Genomic DNA, 16,372 nt, shown 5'->3' with positions numbered 1-16,372 from the left:
AGATTTAAGGGGATCCAGGGATATGGCGATAATGCAGGATAGTGGAGCTGAGGGAGATCGGCCATGATATTATTCAACAATGGAGCAAGTTCAAAGGGCTGAATTCATACTCTGCTCCTATTTCATATGCTCTTACCCAGTAGACCATCTTCTGCCTTATAATGTCAGGGATAATACAGTTGAGAACCAGGCTAAACATAGAAGGTTCGGAGGGGAAAGAAGAAATGAAATAATAGAAGCAAAGAGACAGTATGAAAAGAGACTAGCAGCTAACAGAAAACCTGTGAGTGTGCATAACACTTTCTCATGAACCACACTTTGGTGAAGATATGAAGGCATTAGAAAAGAAATGATTCATGAGAATGAGTGTGGAAATTTAGTTACAGATAGATTGGAGAAGAGCAGATTGAGAGGAGATTTGACGGAGGTGTTCAAAATTAAGAAGATGCTGGCCAAAGTACATTGGGAAAAAAACTATTCACACCAGTGGGAGGATTGAAAAAGAGAGGGAACAGATTTGCGAAAAATGAGAAAAGAAACAATGGAGACATGAGGAGAAAACTTCTCACACAGCAACTTGTCACCATCTGAACAGCAGTGCCTGATATTGCGATGGAATCAGGGTCAATTGAGGCAGTCAAGAGGAAATTGGATTAGTACCTGAGAAGGAAGAATGTGGATGGTTCTGGAGAAACAGCAGGGAAGTAGCAATAGGTGCAGGCAGCTAGCACACACACAGTGGGCTGAATGGACTCCATAACAATTCTGTAACAATTCAGCGATTCTGTGAATATCTTTGATTGGAAAAGATAATTGAAAAACAAAGCACTTAAACAGCCTTTCTGCAGAGTCTGGAGACATGATAATAACAGAGATAGAGATTCACTGTGGCTTAACTTAAACTTTAATCATGTTTTTGTATCGACTGTATCCCTTCCAGAGCTCTGTGGCTGTTGTATGGAATGGCAGTGAGGTATGACACTGTGCCACATTTGGCACTAGCCAGGAACACAAACTGGGGAAACGATGCGTGTGTGTGTGTGTGTGTATGTGTGTGTGTCTACATTCTGCTGATGTTGTCCTCTGATGGGCATCAGAGGCATCTCTGTGCAAGGTCTGTCCAGCTCTTGAGGAAGGTCTCACAGTTCCTGGAGAAGTCACAATGCTGCTATTTCTGACATGAGGCAGCAATATCATGAGACACAACGACTAAGCCTAGGAACTGCCTCAACACTGCAACTCTGCTAGGAATCATGAACAGGAAAGGGTCAGTGGGATACAGACCAAACACAGGCAATGGGACTGGTGTCATGTAGGAAACCTGGTCGGCATGGACGACTTTGACCAAAAAGTCTGTTTCTGTGCTGTCTGACTTTATGACTCTACGAGTCCAATAGAAATGCCCTTTTAGTTTTGTCAGAGTGGGAACTGTATGTGAGGAGATTCCCAGTCTCTCAGTACTTTGATCCTCCATGCTGATGGATGTATTAGGAGAAAGTGGGGACTGCAAATGCTGGAGAGCAGAGTCAAAAAGCGTGGGGCTGGAAACACACAGCCAGTCAGGCAGTATCCGAGGAGTAGGAGAGTCGACGTTCTGAGTATAAGCTCTTCATCAGGAATGTGGGGCCTGATGAAGAGCTAATGCTCGAACATCAACTTTCCTGCTCCTCGGATGCTCTATAAATGCATTTAATATGTCACTAGACCAAGCAGATGAAGGGAGTCTCTCACCCTGTCTCATTTGACCTATTATTTTACTTACTGACTGTGAACAAATGACTTTTTTTAATCCCCACCTGCAGCTGGTGAAGCAGACCCTGTATTTTTTACAGTCACAAGGTAACAGTCACTCACAGCCTTCCATCGACGTTATGTCATTTATTGGCCTTGTTGCAATAAAACTAACATTGCGAGGTACATTTGGAAACAAATATATGCCAATAGCTAGCTCGAGATTCAATGTGAGTTCAGATAAGCTGCTGTCCTTGAGCTTTCAGCTACAATCCATATGCTCCCACTTTAAACTACAATTCCATTATTCGCTCCCCATTCTTTGGGGAAGTCAGCCCTACAATGACGAGGGATGTACTCCAATTAAGCAATGACAAGGGGCTGAAAATACATGCTGTGCAATTTTAGTAACAAAACACAGTGCTGGGACACAGACAAATTATTTGTGGCTGGATTCCCAGGACGGTTGCCAATCTGACCTTAAGAACCGAAAATGTCGAAAATTCTCATCTCGTCAGGTAGCATTCATAGACAGAGTAGCAGAACTAATATTTCAGGATACAGACCTGTGTGAAATTCTGCTGTTTCATTAAATACATCAGCAGTTTTCAAACAAATAGCTTGATCTCCATGGGAGAGGATGAGTAAGAATGTGGTACAAAGAGATATGTCGATAACATCCAACAATTTCACCCAACAGCCACTCAACTCTTTGCACAAATGTTATTTCTGAAAGGATCATGGGGGAACGATCACATTTTTTTCATTATTTCACATCAAGGTATAAGCACAAAAAATAACCCAAAGAAGTGTGGATGCTGAGAATCAGAAACAAAATCAGAAATTGCTGGAGGAACTCAGCAGGACTGGCAGCATCTATGGAGAGAAAAGCAGAATTAACATTTCGGGTCCAGTGACCGCGTTTCAGACTTAAGCACGGATTGTGTCCTCACCATCGGGGAGCGGCCGTATACTGCCGCAGTGCTCATTTGCGGCGAGATGTGGAGACTTGCGTAGGCCCCTGGGCTGGGTAACTCCCCGTTTATTCCAGCATGTGCCATCATCCCGAATGGGGTGGAGTAGGGGCCTGGTACAGTCAGTGGGCTCCTCAGACCTTAGAGGTGAAAAAAATAAAAAGTAACAATTTTCAGATACTGGCTAATGCGCAGGCTATACATCGACATAACGCCACACATGCGTGTGCACACACACATACACAGTAATGGACACAATCACACATACACACCCACATACATGCGCACACAAAAGCTACACAGACACACGCACCACACACACACTGTAATGGACACATTCGCACATACACACATGCAAGCACACATAAAAGCCACACACACACAGAGTAATGGAACACATTCACACATACATACACATGCACGCACACAAAAATGCCACACAGATACATAGACACACATATATACACACATAAAAAATACGAGTGCTGATAGATTGAGTCTGCATGGTGTCTGAGTACCGAAACAATAAGCAAAATTTTAGGCTTTAGGGGGTTCCAATATCAGGGTCCTCATCCTACACTGTGTCAGCTCGCTGTATTTCCAGGCTCTGCAACTCAGAAGGAGCTGCAGCCTGCAGTTCACGTAATTGAAAAAGACGGGGAGGGGGGGGCAGGGAGGGACTTATGAAATCTTCTCAGCAACATGTTTTTGAAGTTTAAAAGCTTGAGACTATAACTGCGACCAGCAGGCAGGCAGGGAGGTGTAGTGATTGTAACAGTGTCAACTCATAGAATATAAGTTCCCAGATTGGGGCTGTTAACCTGGTCTAAACAGGGAACCCTGGCGGACAGACATAAGCAGGAGGGTCAGAGTGTCTGCGGAAGCTGGACCAGTGTTAAGCACATGTAAAGAAAGGGTGACTTGGATCAGGATATCGGCCGCTATGGAGTTACTTCAGGAAGGAGGCATAAAATCTGGCTCAAGTCCTGGGTCTCTATTTACAATACAACAAGATCTAGGTGTTCTTGTACATCAGTCAATGAAAGCAAGCATGCAGGTACAGCAGGCAGTGAAGAAAGCTAATAGCATGCTAGCCTTCATAACAAGAGGAATTGAGTATAGAAGCAAAGAGGTTCTTCTGCAGCTGTACAGGGCTCTGGTGAGACCGCACCTGAAATACTGTGTGCAGTTTTGTTCTCCAAATTTGAGGAAAGACATTCTGGCTATTGAGAGAGTGCAGCACAGGTTCACGAGATCAATTCCTGGAATGGCGGTACTATCATACGCTGAAAGATTGGAGCGACTGGGCTTGTATAAGCTTGAGTTTAGAAGGCTGAGAGGGGATCTGATTGAGACGTATAAGATTATTAAAGGATTGGACACTCTGGAGGCAGGAAGCATGTTTCCGCTGATGGGTGAGTCCCGAACCAGAGGACACAGTTTAAAAATAAGGGGTAGGCCATTTAGAACAGAGTTGAGGAGAAACTTCTTCACTCAGTGAGTGGTGGGTATGTGGAATGCTCTGCCCCAGAAGGCAGTGGAGGCCCAGTCTCTGGATACTTTCAAGAAAGAGTTGGATAGAGCTCTTAAGGATAGTGGAATCAAGGGTTATGGGGATAAGGCAGGAACAGGATACTGATTGAGGATGATCAGCCATGATCATAATGAATGGTGGTGCAGGCTCGAAGGGCAGAATGGTCTACTCCTGCACCTATTGTCTATTCTGATGCTAGGGGGCTGTCTCTAGGCTGCTGGCTGGAATTTGGGGGATGCCAACTGGAAAATGCAAGTCAGCCCCTGGTAATGGGCCTCAGAGCTGGCATTTCATTCACCCTCACTGCTTGCCTACTGCTTGTGGACAGGTTGGTTTCTCATCCCTTGGTCTCGCCTTCATGGAATTGGCCCTGGGGCAGGACAATGCAGGAAAGTGCCAGCCTGTGGGGTGTCATTCTGCCCCATTCACCATCCTGTTGGATCAGTGGCATCATGGCTGAATTTAGAGATAGGCACTCACATCAAGTTCTCCAAAAACATCTACGAGCTCAAACACATTCACTCTGCCCTTCATATCAATGCTTGCATTCATCTCCATGGACACCACCGTGTACAACATATCCAGCTCTACGCTGGCAATCATTCCTCCTCCTCTCTTTGCTGTAACCTGTGGAAACTCTACCCAGTATTTTTCCAGGGATGGGAGCAAACATCTTACCTAGTGCATCCACGGAGGGTTTGCTTGAGATCTGTCGTAGTCTGGATGCAGAACTTGGGCCAGGGGTCAACGAGTCACTACGGGGGGTTGGGGTGATGGATTTAGACACCGGAGTGGTAGCCTTCTCATTCTGTTACAAAGTAAAGAAAGTGATGATGAGATCAACATAAATTCATCTCACAGACAAGTTTCCATCCCCTGCTGAAGCACTGTGTCCCCATTGATGCCAAGGTCAATGTTATTTTGAAGCTTTTGAAGAAAAGTAGTAGCGCCCCCAAACAAAACAAACAGCCTTGATGGGTTCTTTTTAAAGCCCCTCCACATTTCTCCTGAAGGTGCTGCAGTCCCTTCGTCCCTCACCCATGAAAGTCTGCTCCATGTGGGGATGTACCACAGCTAGGGAGGCCTTGAGGTGCAGTGGGTCGCATCGCTGCCTCAAAGCCAGGAGATCCAAGTTTGATCCAAGCCAAGGTGTGCTCATAACTCAACCAAATAGGTTGTCAATCCTCCCATTGCACGCCAATGGCAGGCTGTCAGAGTGGGAGAAATCCCTGGTCAGCCATGTGATGGAAAAAAGATGGAGTCTTTACCAGCAGCGACGAACCAAGGAAAGGCAGATGGAGTTCAATTTAGATAAACGTGAGGTATTGCATATTCATAAGGCAAATCAGAACAGGGGTGCTGGGGAGTGTTGCTGAACAAAGAGACCTTGGGGTGCAGGTTCACGGTTCCTCAAAAGTGGACTCGCAGGTAGATAGGATGGTGAAGAAGGCGCTTGGTATGCTTGCCTTTATTGGTCAGTACATTGAGTATAGGAAATGGGAGGTCATGCTGTGGCTGTGCAGGACAGTGGTTAGGCCACTATTGGAATAGTGTGTTCAACTCTGGTCTCCCTGCTATAGTATGGATGTTGTGAAGCTTGAAAGGGTGCAGAAAAGATTTACAAGGATATTATCGGGGTTGGAGGGTTGGAGCTACAGGGAGAGACTAAATAGGACGGGGTTATTTTCCCTGGAGTGTTGGAGGCTGAGGAATGACCTAATAGAGGTTTATAAAATCACGGGGAGGGCGTGGTTGGATAGATTGAATAGCCACGGTCTTTTTCACATGATAAGAGAGTCTAAAATTCGAGGGCATAGGTTTAAGGTGAGAGGGGAAAGACATAAAAGGGATCTGAATGGCAACCTTTTCACACAGAGGGTGTTGCGTGTATGGAATGAGCTGTCAGAGGAAGTGGTGGAAGTGGGTACAATTAAAATATTTAAAAGGCATCTGGATAGGTACGTGAATAGGAAGGGTTTAAAGGGCTATGGGCCAAATGCTGGCAAATAGGACTAAATTAATTTCGGATATCTGGTTGGCATGGACAAGTTGGACCAAAGGGTCTGTTTCTGTGCTGTATGACTCACTAATAATAGCTCCTGACTACAACTTTCTTGCAAAAGTACATGTTGGCAACTCATGACTCTCAGCCATCCACAACACGCCACACACATTTTACCACAGGCAGATGGGAAGCCACAGCTAAATCCAGTCTTCTCCGCTTGCATTCCAACCTGTGTAAGTTGACAACGATCAGGAACAGAGAACCTGGCCACAACCATTCTACCGAAGCCAGAGCAGGTAGGGAGTAACTGCTCCCACTTCAGAAAGGATCAAGAATGAGAGGGCATAGATTAAAAGAGATTGGCAAAAGAAGTAAAAGTGATATGAAAGAAATTTTTTTCACGCAGTCAGTGGGTCAGGAAGGAAGCAAACTGTTTGCTAGTGTGGTGGAGGCAGGGCTAATCGATGGAACTATTTGAAAGTGAACAATGTGTTGGTTTGTTAGGTGAGGACTAGGTAATGGCACTATGTGAATTTGGAGCACCAGTGCAGACGACATTGGGCTGAATGGCCTCCTTCTGTAGTGTAACAATGTGATTCTGTGAACTGTTAGAAATGGAGGACAGTTCATGGTGACACCTCACATGCTACTAGCACACCAAGAACTGAGTTGAGGATTTTGCTCATCTTCACAAACCACTATCTCATTTGTTCAGTTTGCTCACTGAGCTGGTACAGGAACGATTTTGCCTTTGCATTGCACCTTACACAACCACACATTGTCCGAAAGAACTTCACAACCGTGGAATGATCTCAGTACATAGGAGCTGCTGCTTTGTTGGTAAAGGGAGCATCAGTTGCACGCATCAAACTCCCCCAGAAACTGCTTTGAGATCAAGGACCAGTTAATCTGTTTTTGTGCTGTTGAATGAGAAACTTGCGCCTGAACAACAGTAGGTAACAACACTCCCATTTATTTTAAAACAGTCACAGGAGCTCATTCAAAATTAAATAGTATTAAAAATACCCCAAAATGGAATGTATCTAAGAACACCTAATAAACAATTAATTCTGAGAGCATCAAAACGATCTAGCTCCTGTTAGAGTTAATGACGCTGAACGTCAGACATTTATTGTGTTATAAAGTTATAGACACTTCCTAACCAACCTGCTCAGAGATTAGATTCCCTACAGGGTGGAAACAGGCCCTTCGACCCAACCAGTCCACAGCGACCCTCCAAAGAGAACCCACTTCCCTCTGACTAATGCAACTAACATTATGGGCAATTTAACATGCCCAATTCACCTGACCTGCACATCTTTGGACTGTGGGAGGAAACCCACGCAGACATGGGGAGAATGAGCAAACTCCACACAGACAGTCGCCTGAGGCTGGAATCGAACCTGGGACCCTGCTGCTGTGAGGCAGCACTGCTAACCACTGAGCCACCATGCCATCCCGATGTTACCACACACCTCTGGAGCAGGTGGAACTTGAGCCCCCACCTCCTGGCTCAGAGTTAGGAACACAGCCACTTCACCATAAGAGCACCTGAATATAAGAAATTATACACGAGGACTACTGAGGCAAGTCAATAATCTGAAAATAAAATCACATTTTATGAAGCATATTTTATGATGCTTTTAAGCCAATAAAGTACTTTTTAAGGTCGTCACAGTTGTCACATAAAAGACTGAAAAGCACATTTTTTCAGCAGAAATATCCTACAAAGAGTAATAGGATAATGCATTTGACAGCATTTGTTTACAGAGGATGAGTACTCAGCAGTTTCGCGAAGAGGGCTTGAGAAAGCTGACGGGGCTGCAGTTTAACACCTCAGCTGAAAGATACCAACCCTTTGACATTGCGCATGCTCTCTGTGCTGAACAGTCAGCCTATGTTACGTGTTCAGGCCCTGAGCTGTGGGATGTGAACATACATCGTTTTAACAGGCAGGTCAGCATTGTAACCCCCTCCCTCCGCCCCCCCCCCCGAACCCAGCTGAAAGCTACAGATAGCACTGAGCCCCCAAACGCACCCAGAAACCCCCAAAATCTCACATGGGAGCATTCTACTTACCAGGCCAGCCTCTTTGGATTTGGCGGGTGGTGTGCTGCGGGAAGAAGCCAGGGATGCAGGGCTGCTCGGAGCATCCTTCCTCAAAAGGTGAAACTTATCCAGGCCATTTCCACGGGGAGAGTGGGGTGGGCTGCCTTGTGGAGATGATGGATCCTGCATTCAAACAGAATCAGAAGGTCAGGATCTGGTAAAGACTAGGTCTCCGCTGTGTATACCAGCACTAGTGTAAATACCTCCATACTATACAAAAGGGACTGGAGAAGGGGCATTAAAATTGGCAAGAATGAAGCCATAATTGAGCAGTCGAACCTACCTGAGAAGATTGAACAGACGCACGTTCTTTTCTCTATAACTGTAACCTGATGGAGATCTTCAGGTTAATGAGAGGACCCAGCAGGGTAAACATAGAGAACATGTCTCCAATTGCAGATAAGTATAGAAGTTGGAGCTATACATTAATCGCTACTAAATCCAGTAAGGAATTCAGGAGAAATAGTAATTCTGGTAAAGCCGCCATGGTCCCATAGGGCTGCTCTCCCATTAGAGAGAGACAACCTGAGGGTCACCGTGCCTCAGGCAAGGGGAGAGGGATCTTCAAGGTCACCTCAGCCAGTGTGGGAATTGAACCTTTGCCTTTGGCATCACTCTTCAAGCCAGCCAACTGAGCTAACTGACCCCAGAAAGGGATTGTAAATGAGGAGCCTGTTACCACAAGGCATAGTTGAAGTGAGTAGCATAGATGAATTCAAGGTAAGTTGGATAACCGCACAACAGAGTCAGGAATAGAAGGGTATACTGATGGGATGGTTTGATCATGGGAGGAAGCTATGCAGAGTATCGATACTGGAATCAGACAACTTCTGTGCTACAAATATTGTGTAGTATGTTATCATTAATGTAAAGGATCTCCTGTTGATGGGGACAGTGAGTGTGCTGCATAGTCTTGCTGTGAGCACAGTCTCTCCTATCTACCCCCCTTCTCTCCCTGTCCCGTACAGTTACATGCTGCTCAACAGAGGATCCATTCCAAAGCAGACTCTTCCACACTGACAGGAACTGCACTGTCTCCATGCTTGGATCACCAGCTTCCCCTTGTTGTTCAAACAAGGCTCCTTCAAGGGAGAAGATTATGATGCTATCCTCTATCTAAGTACTTACAGTTTCCATGTAGTCTGCATGGCAAAATACTTTGCATTGTACAAAAATACAAGAAAGCATATCAATTTGGTAGAATTCAAGGTATAACTGGGTGAGGCAGTAATTATTTGCTTTTAGAAACTCACAGAGTTCTAAATTTCAGAAGAGAACAAGCTGACATTCATAATGGTGTGTCTGGGAATGAACCTAGAAATACATGGGATTTAAAACACAGAAACAGGCCATTTGGCCTGACTGATCCTTTCAAGACCTTATGCATCACAGAATCCTCTTCCCAGTCTTCTTTTACCCATTACCCAATCAGCATATTTACCTATTCCTTTCTCCCTGATGCACTTAGCTACTGTCTCCCTAAAGTATCCATGCTATCACCTCAACCACACTATGTGGGAACAAGTTTGGCAACAATTCTGAGAAAAGAGAAGTGTTTAGCCTGAAATCCCTCTTGGATTCATTTGTAATTATCCTACATGTTCCTTCGCTTTGATCTCCTCCAAGAGTCCAAACATCTTCAAGAGATCTACTCTTCTCAGTTTCAAAACCTCTATTAGTCCAACCCGTTTGCCTTCAGCAGATTCTTAGAAAATGCAAATCAGTTGGAGGATTGATGTGTTTTCTGATCAATCATGTTATTTAATAACGAGCTATACACATATGTAAGCAAGTTAGACTGTTCATTTTAGTATTATAGACTGGTAAAACTGAAAGTGGCAATAAAACAAAATAACTAAAAATGCATACAAACCTCATTTGAAACATCCACGACCAAGTTATCATCACTCTTATCGCCATCACTGTCCTGATTATAAAAGAGATGAAGTTGTAAGGAGCTACACATAAGGCAATGGAAAACAAAGACTGTAATAATGTGCAGTGTAATATCAATCACCAACTTTGAGATTGGCTGTATAAATTCCTCTCTCTTGCCCTCCTACCCTATTTTAACACAGGTGCTATTTCAGTGATTTGAACAGGCTGTCAACTTCACCTGGAATCAGTATACAAGCTGTGTGACAATATTTTACAAGACTATATCCCAAGGCTCTGAAAGGACCTTGTTCTGAGTCTGGACTGCCAGCTAGGAGCTTTGGTATGGACATCCATGCCATGAAATAGCAGGCCAATGAACCAACCTTGCAAACGAAGGACACACTGACTGCACAAAGTCAAAATGTCAGCTTGCAAATACTTCTGCCCACACATTTCCAAACGTTTATTCCTCATGCTAACTGCGTATCTTACTGTCGCCTGGCTAAAAACAGATTATGCTTTTCCATTCCACTGATTGCCAACATGCGTGGGCCTTGCAATTTTTGACAATTTTATTATTAATTTCTCGTTAGCTTAAAATCAAGAATCACAGAACTCATGAGTGAATGGGGAAACAGGTTAGCCACATGCCCTTTGTTCCATTTCTAGATGGTGCAGTATAACAATGGGAATGTTGAATCATCGCTCAAAACTGCAGGCAGAATCTTCCAGAAACTTGAACAGACATGCAAGAAGTCCGGTGAAGTCTACTTCAACATTGGAAGCAACTAGTTACATCATTTATCTAAGTTCTGGATGTCAGGGGGATTTTCTGGTTAGTGAGCTGCCTATGAAGTGAGACTATTGCTTGTTAATGCCTTTATTAACTGCACATCTTTCCTCATTCATATACAGCTTTTAATCTCACCACTTGCCACGAGCAAGCAAGATGCTGAGAATTCTCACCCTGGAAGTTACTAGCAACTTCAGCTTGCTGCTTGCTTTTGAAGAGCCTCTATATTGGATGCCAGGCACCACCGACTCGAAGTACATTCCATGGACACCTGCCCCAAACACCCAATTTCCATGGATATTGGCATCCTACATGTGTCAGCCTCTAAGAACCACTCTGATCCATTGATGGTATACACTTGACCTTCAATGCTGCACCTCCAGGTACAATGGCAATTATAACTTATCACAGACATTTTATACTCAGGGGACACACCCCACTTATGGATTGGACTAGGTTGCGTCTCCGGCCTGTTTGCTTGCTCTCAGTCCTCCCCCACTCTGAGTCATCCTGGATGCTCATAGCATTCCTTCCTTTTGTATCCCTCCCTTCAGTCAGAGATGTCAGGCTCTCAGTACTGCTGGGCCATTTAGTGCAATACAAAACCAGGAAACTTGTCAAGGTTATTAGCAGTCCACAGCCAAGTCAAAGACATTGCTTTCGCTCAGGGGGGTCCGGGCACAATAAGTCAAGGACAGCTTCTAATACCAGTCCAGGGGCCAGGACACGGCCAGTCAGCTGCTGGGGGCCATCAGAGTCAGGATCTCCTCTGCAAGTATCCTGATGAGGAGCTGAATGTCTTGCGGCCCAATACATGTCTTAAAATTTTCTGCTTTTTTCTTGCCTTTTTCCTCCTGGAATGAGAGACAGGCAATTATTAAGGGTGACGAGCTGGCCTGTGTGGAGGGGCACAGTAGGGGCAAGTTAAGTAGTTAATGAGACGAGTTTGGTAAGTTCTGGTGAGAGATCTTGTGAGGTCTCACAGCAAGAAACAGTCCATAAATGAAAGTGGCACTTAACCAGAAGACTTGGCCCTTTACACCTTCTCCACAACATCAAGCACTGCTGGCTGAGCAGTTGTGCAGGCTCACCATCCTCCATAAACTCTCTTTACTAAATAAATCATACAAACACAGTTTAGTTTCCCTCACCCATAAATATATGGCCTTGCACATGCATTATTCTGCAAAAGAAACACTGCTGCATGGAGACCCTGTCTATGAGGTAGGGTTTCAGCACAGCACACAGCATACCACACTTCTATAAGAGAGTTTGTTTTCATTTTTTACTCTGGCTTCATTGTTTTTTTGTCCCTTCCTCCCCAAAGGTGACATTACCCCATAATCCCTTCAGGCGACTGCCATCCTTCCATATACTGGTTGACCTCTCTTCATGTCTGTTCCACTGGGGTAAAAGATCACCTTAGGATGGTGTCGCTAGCTATGGCGCCAGCTACCCCTTATAAACCTTATTTCATTAATCATTTCTATTTAACTTAATTGAACAAGCAACCTGCTTGTTAATATCCAGCAACAACAATTTGCATTTATAGAGCAGCAATGCCAAGGCTCTTTGCAGAAGGCTCTTATAGCAACGTTTTGGTACACAGCCAAAAAAACGAGATATTTGGCCATTGGGTGTACGAGCAGGCCATTTGGCCCATTCAGTCTGCTCCGCCATCCAATGAAGCCATGGCTGATCTGACAATCTCCAATTCCACTTTCCTGCTTTATTTACAAAACCCTTGATTAATTCCTCACTGTGACTCTAAATGCTGCTTCACCTGGAAAGACCTTTTAGCCCCCTGGCTGTGAGCAGGGGAGAAGTGAAGGGGTAGGTCTTGCACATTCTACAGTAACAATGGCAAGGTGCTGTGGGAAGGAGGGGTAGTGTTGGTGGTCACAGAGGGAACAGTGTGCCAGCATGATCCTGACCTTCTATTTCATCTGATAAGCTTTTGCCAACTCACGTGACCCATCCATGTCACTCTGTGGACTCTGCCATCCTTACTACTTGCCTTCCTATATATTTGTGTGTCATCTGCAATCTTTTCAGAAAGTATATTCACCTATACCACTGTTGAATGAACTATACCATTACATATATTGTAAATATAATTTAAGTAATTTCAGCCCTAGAATTGATTCCTGTGGCACTCCACCAGTTGCCCCCTTTATCTCAAATCTCTGTCTTATAATAGTTAGCTAATCCTCTATCCACACTGAGGACTCTTATCTTGTTAAGTATTCATATGTGCGGTATTTTATCAAACATCTTTTGGAAATTCAAATATATTGCATCTACTGTCTCACATCTATCCTGATCAAAGAATTCCAATAAATCATTAACCATGCTGACTCTGCTTCATTTTATTATTTGTTATTAAATGCTCTACTTAGATTTACACCATTAGATTACACCATCAAGGCACTGCCCTAAGGCATGAACCAGCCAATGACTGGGGTTGATTTTGTTAAATTGAAACTGGAGTTATGATTGAACAGAAAACAAAAAGTGTTGGAGATCCCAGCAGGCCAGGCAGCAACCAAGGGGAGAAAGCAAGCTAACACTTCGAGTCCAGATGACTCCAGCATCTGCAGTAATTAGTTCGTCCATTGTGTATCAACAGGTGTACTTTCCCATATGTACCACATTGTGAATCTAAATGTCAATTTTAAATCAGTTCTCAGCGAGATTATTGGGCACACTCTGGATTATTTAGTAACTGTTGCTCCATCGCAGAATCACATGTAATGTATACTGAATTTTACAAGCATGGGCTGGTGCAACATACCCAAGACTTTGCCTGCTGTGAATACCCAAAAGGGACATGCTGCTTCATATGATCCATGCCACAAAGTATAAAATATTGTTACACTTTTACTGTAGCACAGTTGCAAGTATCCTGATGAGCCAATAAGCTTTGATAATATGTATTTCTCAATCCTTGGCAACTGCATGCAACTTGAAGTCAGCTAAGGACAGAAACAGCTTCACAATAATGCCCAGTGGCAGTCTCTATCTAGCCTAATGTGTAGAAGGGCAGCCACAAGCTGGAGGACAGTCAGTACCCCAGGTCTCAAGGCCAACATCCAACAGCATCTTCAGAAGAAAGAGAAATAAATTAGGCAGAGAACAAACAAGCCGGGACCAGTCGAAAATGACGGTGCTTCTGAATGGAACTCTGCAGGGAATGAACGCAAACACTCATGTGATTCACAGAAACCAGAATCACAAACAGAAAGTTCAGCACAATGGAGGTACATGAACAAACAAGTTTGTTGCTGGAATATAACATGCATAACTGAGGCATGAGGTGAGAAGTAATTACATCAATCAACACTCAGCTCTCTTATTGCAGTATACATGTTGCCAAGCCCTGAAACAGATTGAATTCTCTGGCTGCTGTGGCCCTTTTAAAGATGTGCAGAGCTGTACAATAATATTTAAATTGGATTACAAGAAGGCAGACTTCTACCAGGCATTAATGCTCACTGACCTGCCAATCAGAGCGCTCCATGATAATGAACCATCTACTTTAACAACAACAGAGGGCACTGTGGTCATTAAGTTTTACATAGGGGTTATCTCTATAGGTGATTAGCTGTTAAAAAGAGACTACAAAGCCCAAACAACATTTCTATTTTTGCCTCATGCTGAATTTGTTTTTCATCAAAGAGACAGTCAGCACTGTCTTTGTACCCCTCTGCACTCCTTCAGCTCTTGATCTGGACAAACTGTAAACCATCTTCTAAATAATCTCTGCTCTAATTGAGCTGTTTACAAAGTCCCAGTTGCATCATCAGTTTACGATAACTGGCTGAGGAGCCTCCTCTACAAATGTTAACAGATCTGGCTCCTGCCACCAGACTGATTGGCCGTTTGACTGTGATTAAGCTCATTTGCAGGTCCTGGATGTGCCCCTGGGCACAATCACCATTTGGCCCACTTAGGGTGATAATAAAAAGTAGTCATTACAGCGGCACTCCATGTGGAGCACGCTGAACTGAATCGCTTCCCATTCTTTTCTGATCCTCACCACTCCCCGACTCCCCCCCTTCCTTCCAAAGAATCCAAAATTGAGGTTAATAGCTGCTACCACAGGTCTGCAGTCACGTTCCCTAGCAACCAAATCTGAAGGGTCGCTGACCTCAAGAGTTGAGCCCAACAACAGCCTTAGAAAAAAGCCAATCTATGCAAATTTACAACCTGGTTTGGGATCTACTTTAAGGGCAAGTATATCTTTGGGAGTTAAACTGGTCTCTTTTACTTCAAACACATTGAAACTTGTTTGCACCAACCTCACATAGGCCATACAATGAGGGTGGACGGTTAAACTTGGACCTAAAGTAGTGTTCTGAATCAGACAGGCAGGGCTGGGGTTAGCACTTAATGATTCTCACCCAATCTTTTCCTGTACTTGTTGCCTGGGATACAATTCAAAAGAATGTAGTCAGTGTGGCATCCTCTAACTAGCACATGCTTCATGTAAATGCCTAATATTGGACTCAGATATTTGACAATGCTATTGATATTGGGGGTGGGGGATGGTATTGTCGCTAGACTCTTAATCCAGAGACTCAGGTATGCTTTGGGTTTGAATCCCACCATGGCAGATTGTGGATTTGAATTCAATAATAATCTGGCATTAAGATTCTCAGGATGACCATGAAACTGTTGTTGATTGTCAGGGGGTAAAACGCCACTGTGTTCACTAGCGTCCTTTAGAAAAGGAGATCTGCCAGCCTTGGCTGGGCTGGTCTACCTGTGACTCCAGACCCACAGCAACGCAGATGATTCTTAACTTGCCCTCAGGGCAATTAGGGATGGACAATACATGTTGCCCTAGCCATGAATGAATAACAAAAGCACCTCCTTTAGCTCAATATTCATTTTGGTTTTGATTAACCATCTATGAAGCATTTTTCTTCATCTAAAGTGCTGTTTGGTTGGTTTATGAATCCAGAAGGCCCAAAGCCAAACGATACAATGATAGAGATCAGAATTTTAGCTCTAGATTTACTATCAAGCCACCAATGACAACCAACTGCCAGGTAACAGGTAAAACAAGAGGCATATCCACTGCAACAGCTTCCAGGTCTGCCACTCACCTGTATTACACTTCTGCTATGTGGCTCAGCTTTGTTTTGATACAGCTGCAAAGAGCCTCAGTGTGTTAAATTGTGTGTTTTCTACATTGAGCAGAGTTTCATTATTCAGTTTGAACTCACAATGGGATTGAGTCAGAAATAAAACACTCAAGAACCCAGCAGTGAAGCTGCAACTCATTCTGTGGTGACCAGCAGAGGACAGTACACAGTAGTTTCACAGCGGAAGGCATTCCAGAG

At 44.1% G+C, this 16,372-nt stretch overlaps 1 protein-coding gene across 10 annotated transcripts in view; it reads right to left on the bottom strand.

Annotated features, from left to right (window-relative positions):
* The window catches only part of LOC122565381 (transducin-like enhancer protein 4), a 215,465-nt gene that overhangs the window by 22,224 nt on the left and 176,869 nt on the right, over positions 1–16,372 (bottom strand). For all 10 annotated transcript variants that reach the window (XM_087976010.1, XM_043721298.2, XM_043721302.2 and 7 more), the window contains 4 exons: positions 10,227–10,280; positions 8,324–8,476; positions 4,918–5,047; positions 2,685–2,845 (listed from right to left, as the gene is read on the bottom strand). In XM_087976010.1, coding sequence (XP_087832136.1) covers positions 2,685–2,845; positions 4,918–5,047; positions 8,324–8,476; positions 10,227–10,280 — 498 coding nt within the window. The remainder of the gene's footprint in view (positions 1–2,684; positions 2,846–4,917; positions 5,048–8,323; positions 8,477–10,226; positions 10,281–16,372) is intronic.

This window comes from Chiloscyllium plagiosum, unplaced genomic scaffold (genome assembly GCF_037043375.1).
Source record: "Chiloscyllium plagiosum isolate Xiang-an unplaced genomic scaffold, Cpla_swu_hap1 HiC_scaffold_28, whole genome shotgun sequence".
NCBI lineage: Eukaryota > Metazoa > Chordata > Chondrichthyes > Orectolobiformes > Hemiscylliidae > Chiloscyllium > Chiloscyllium plagiosum.
This window is presented reverse-complemented; position numbering and strand designations above follow the sequence as displayed.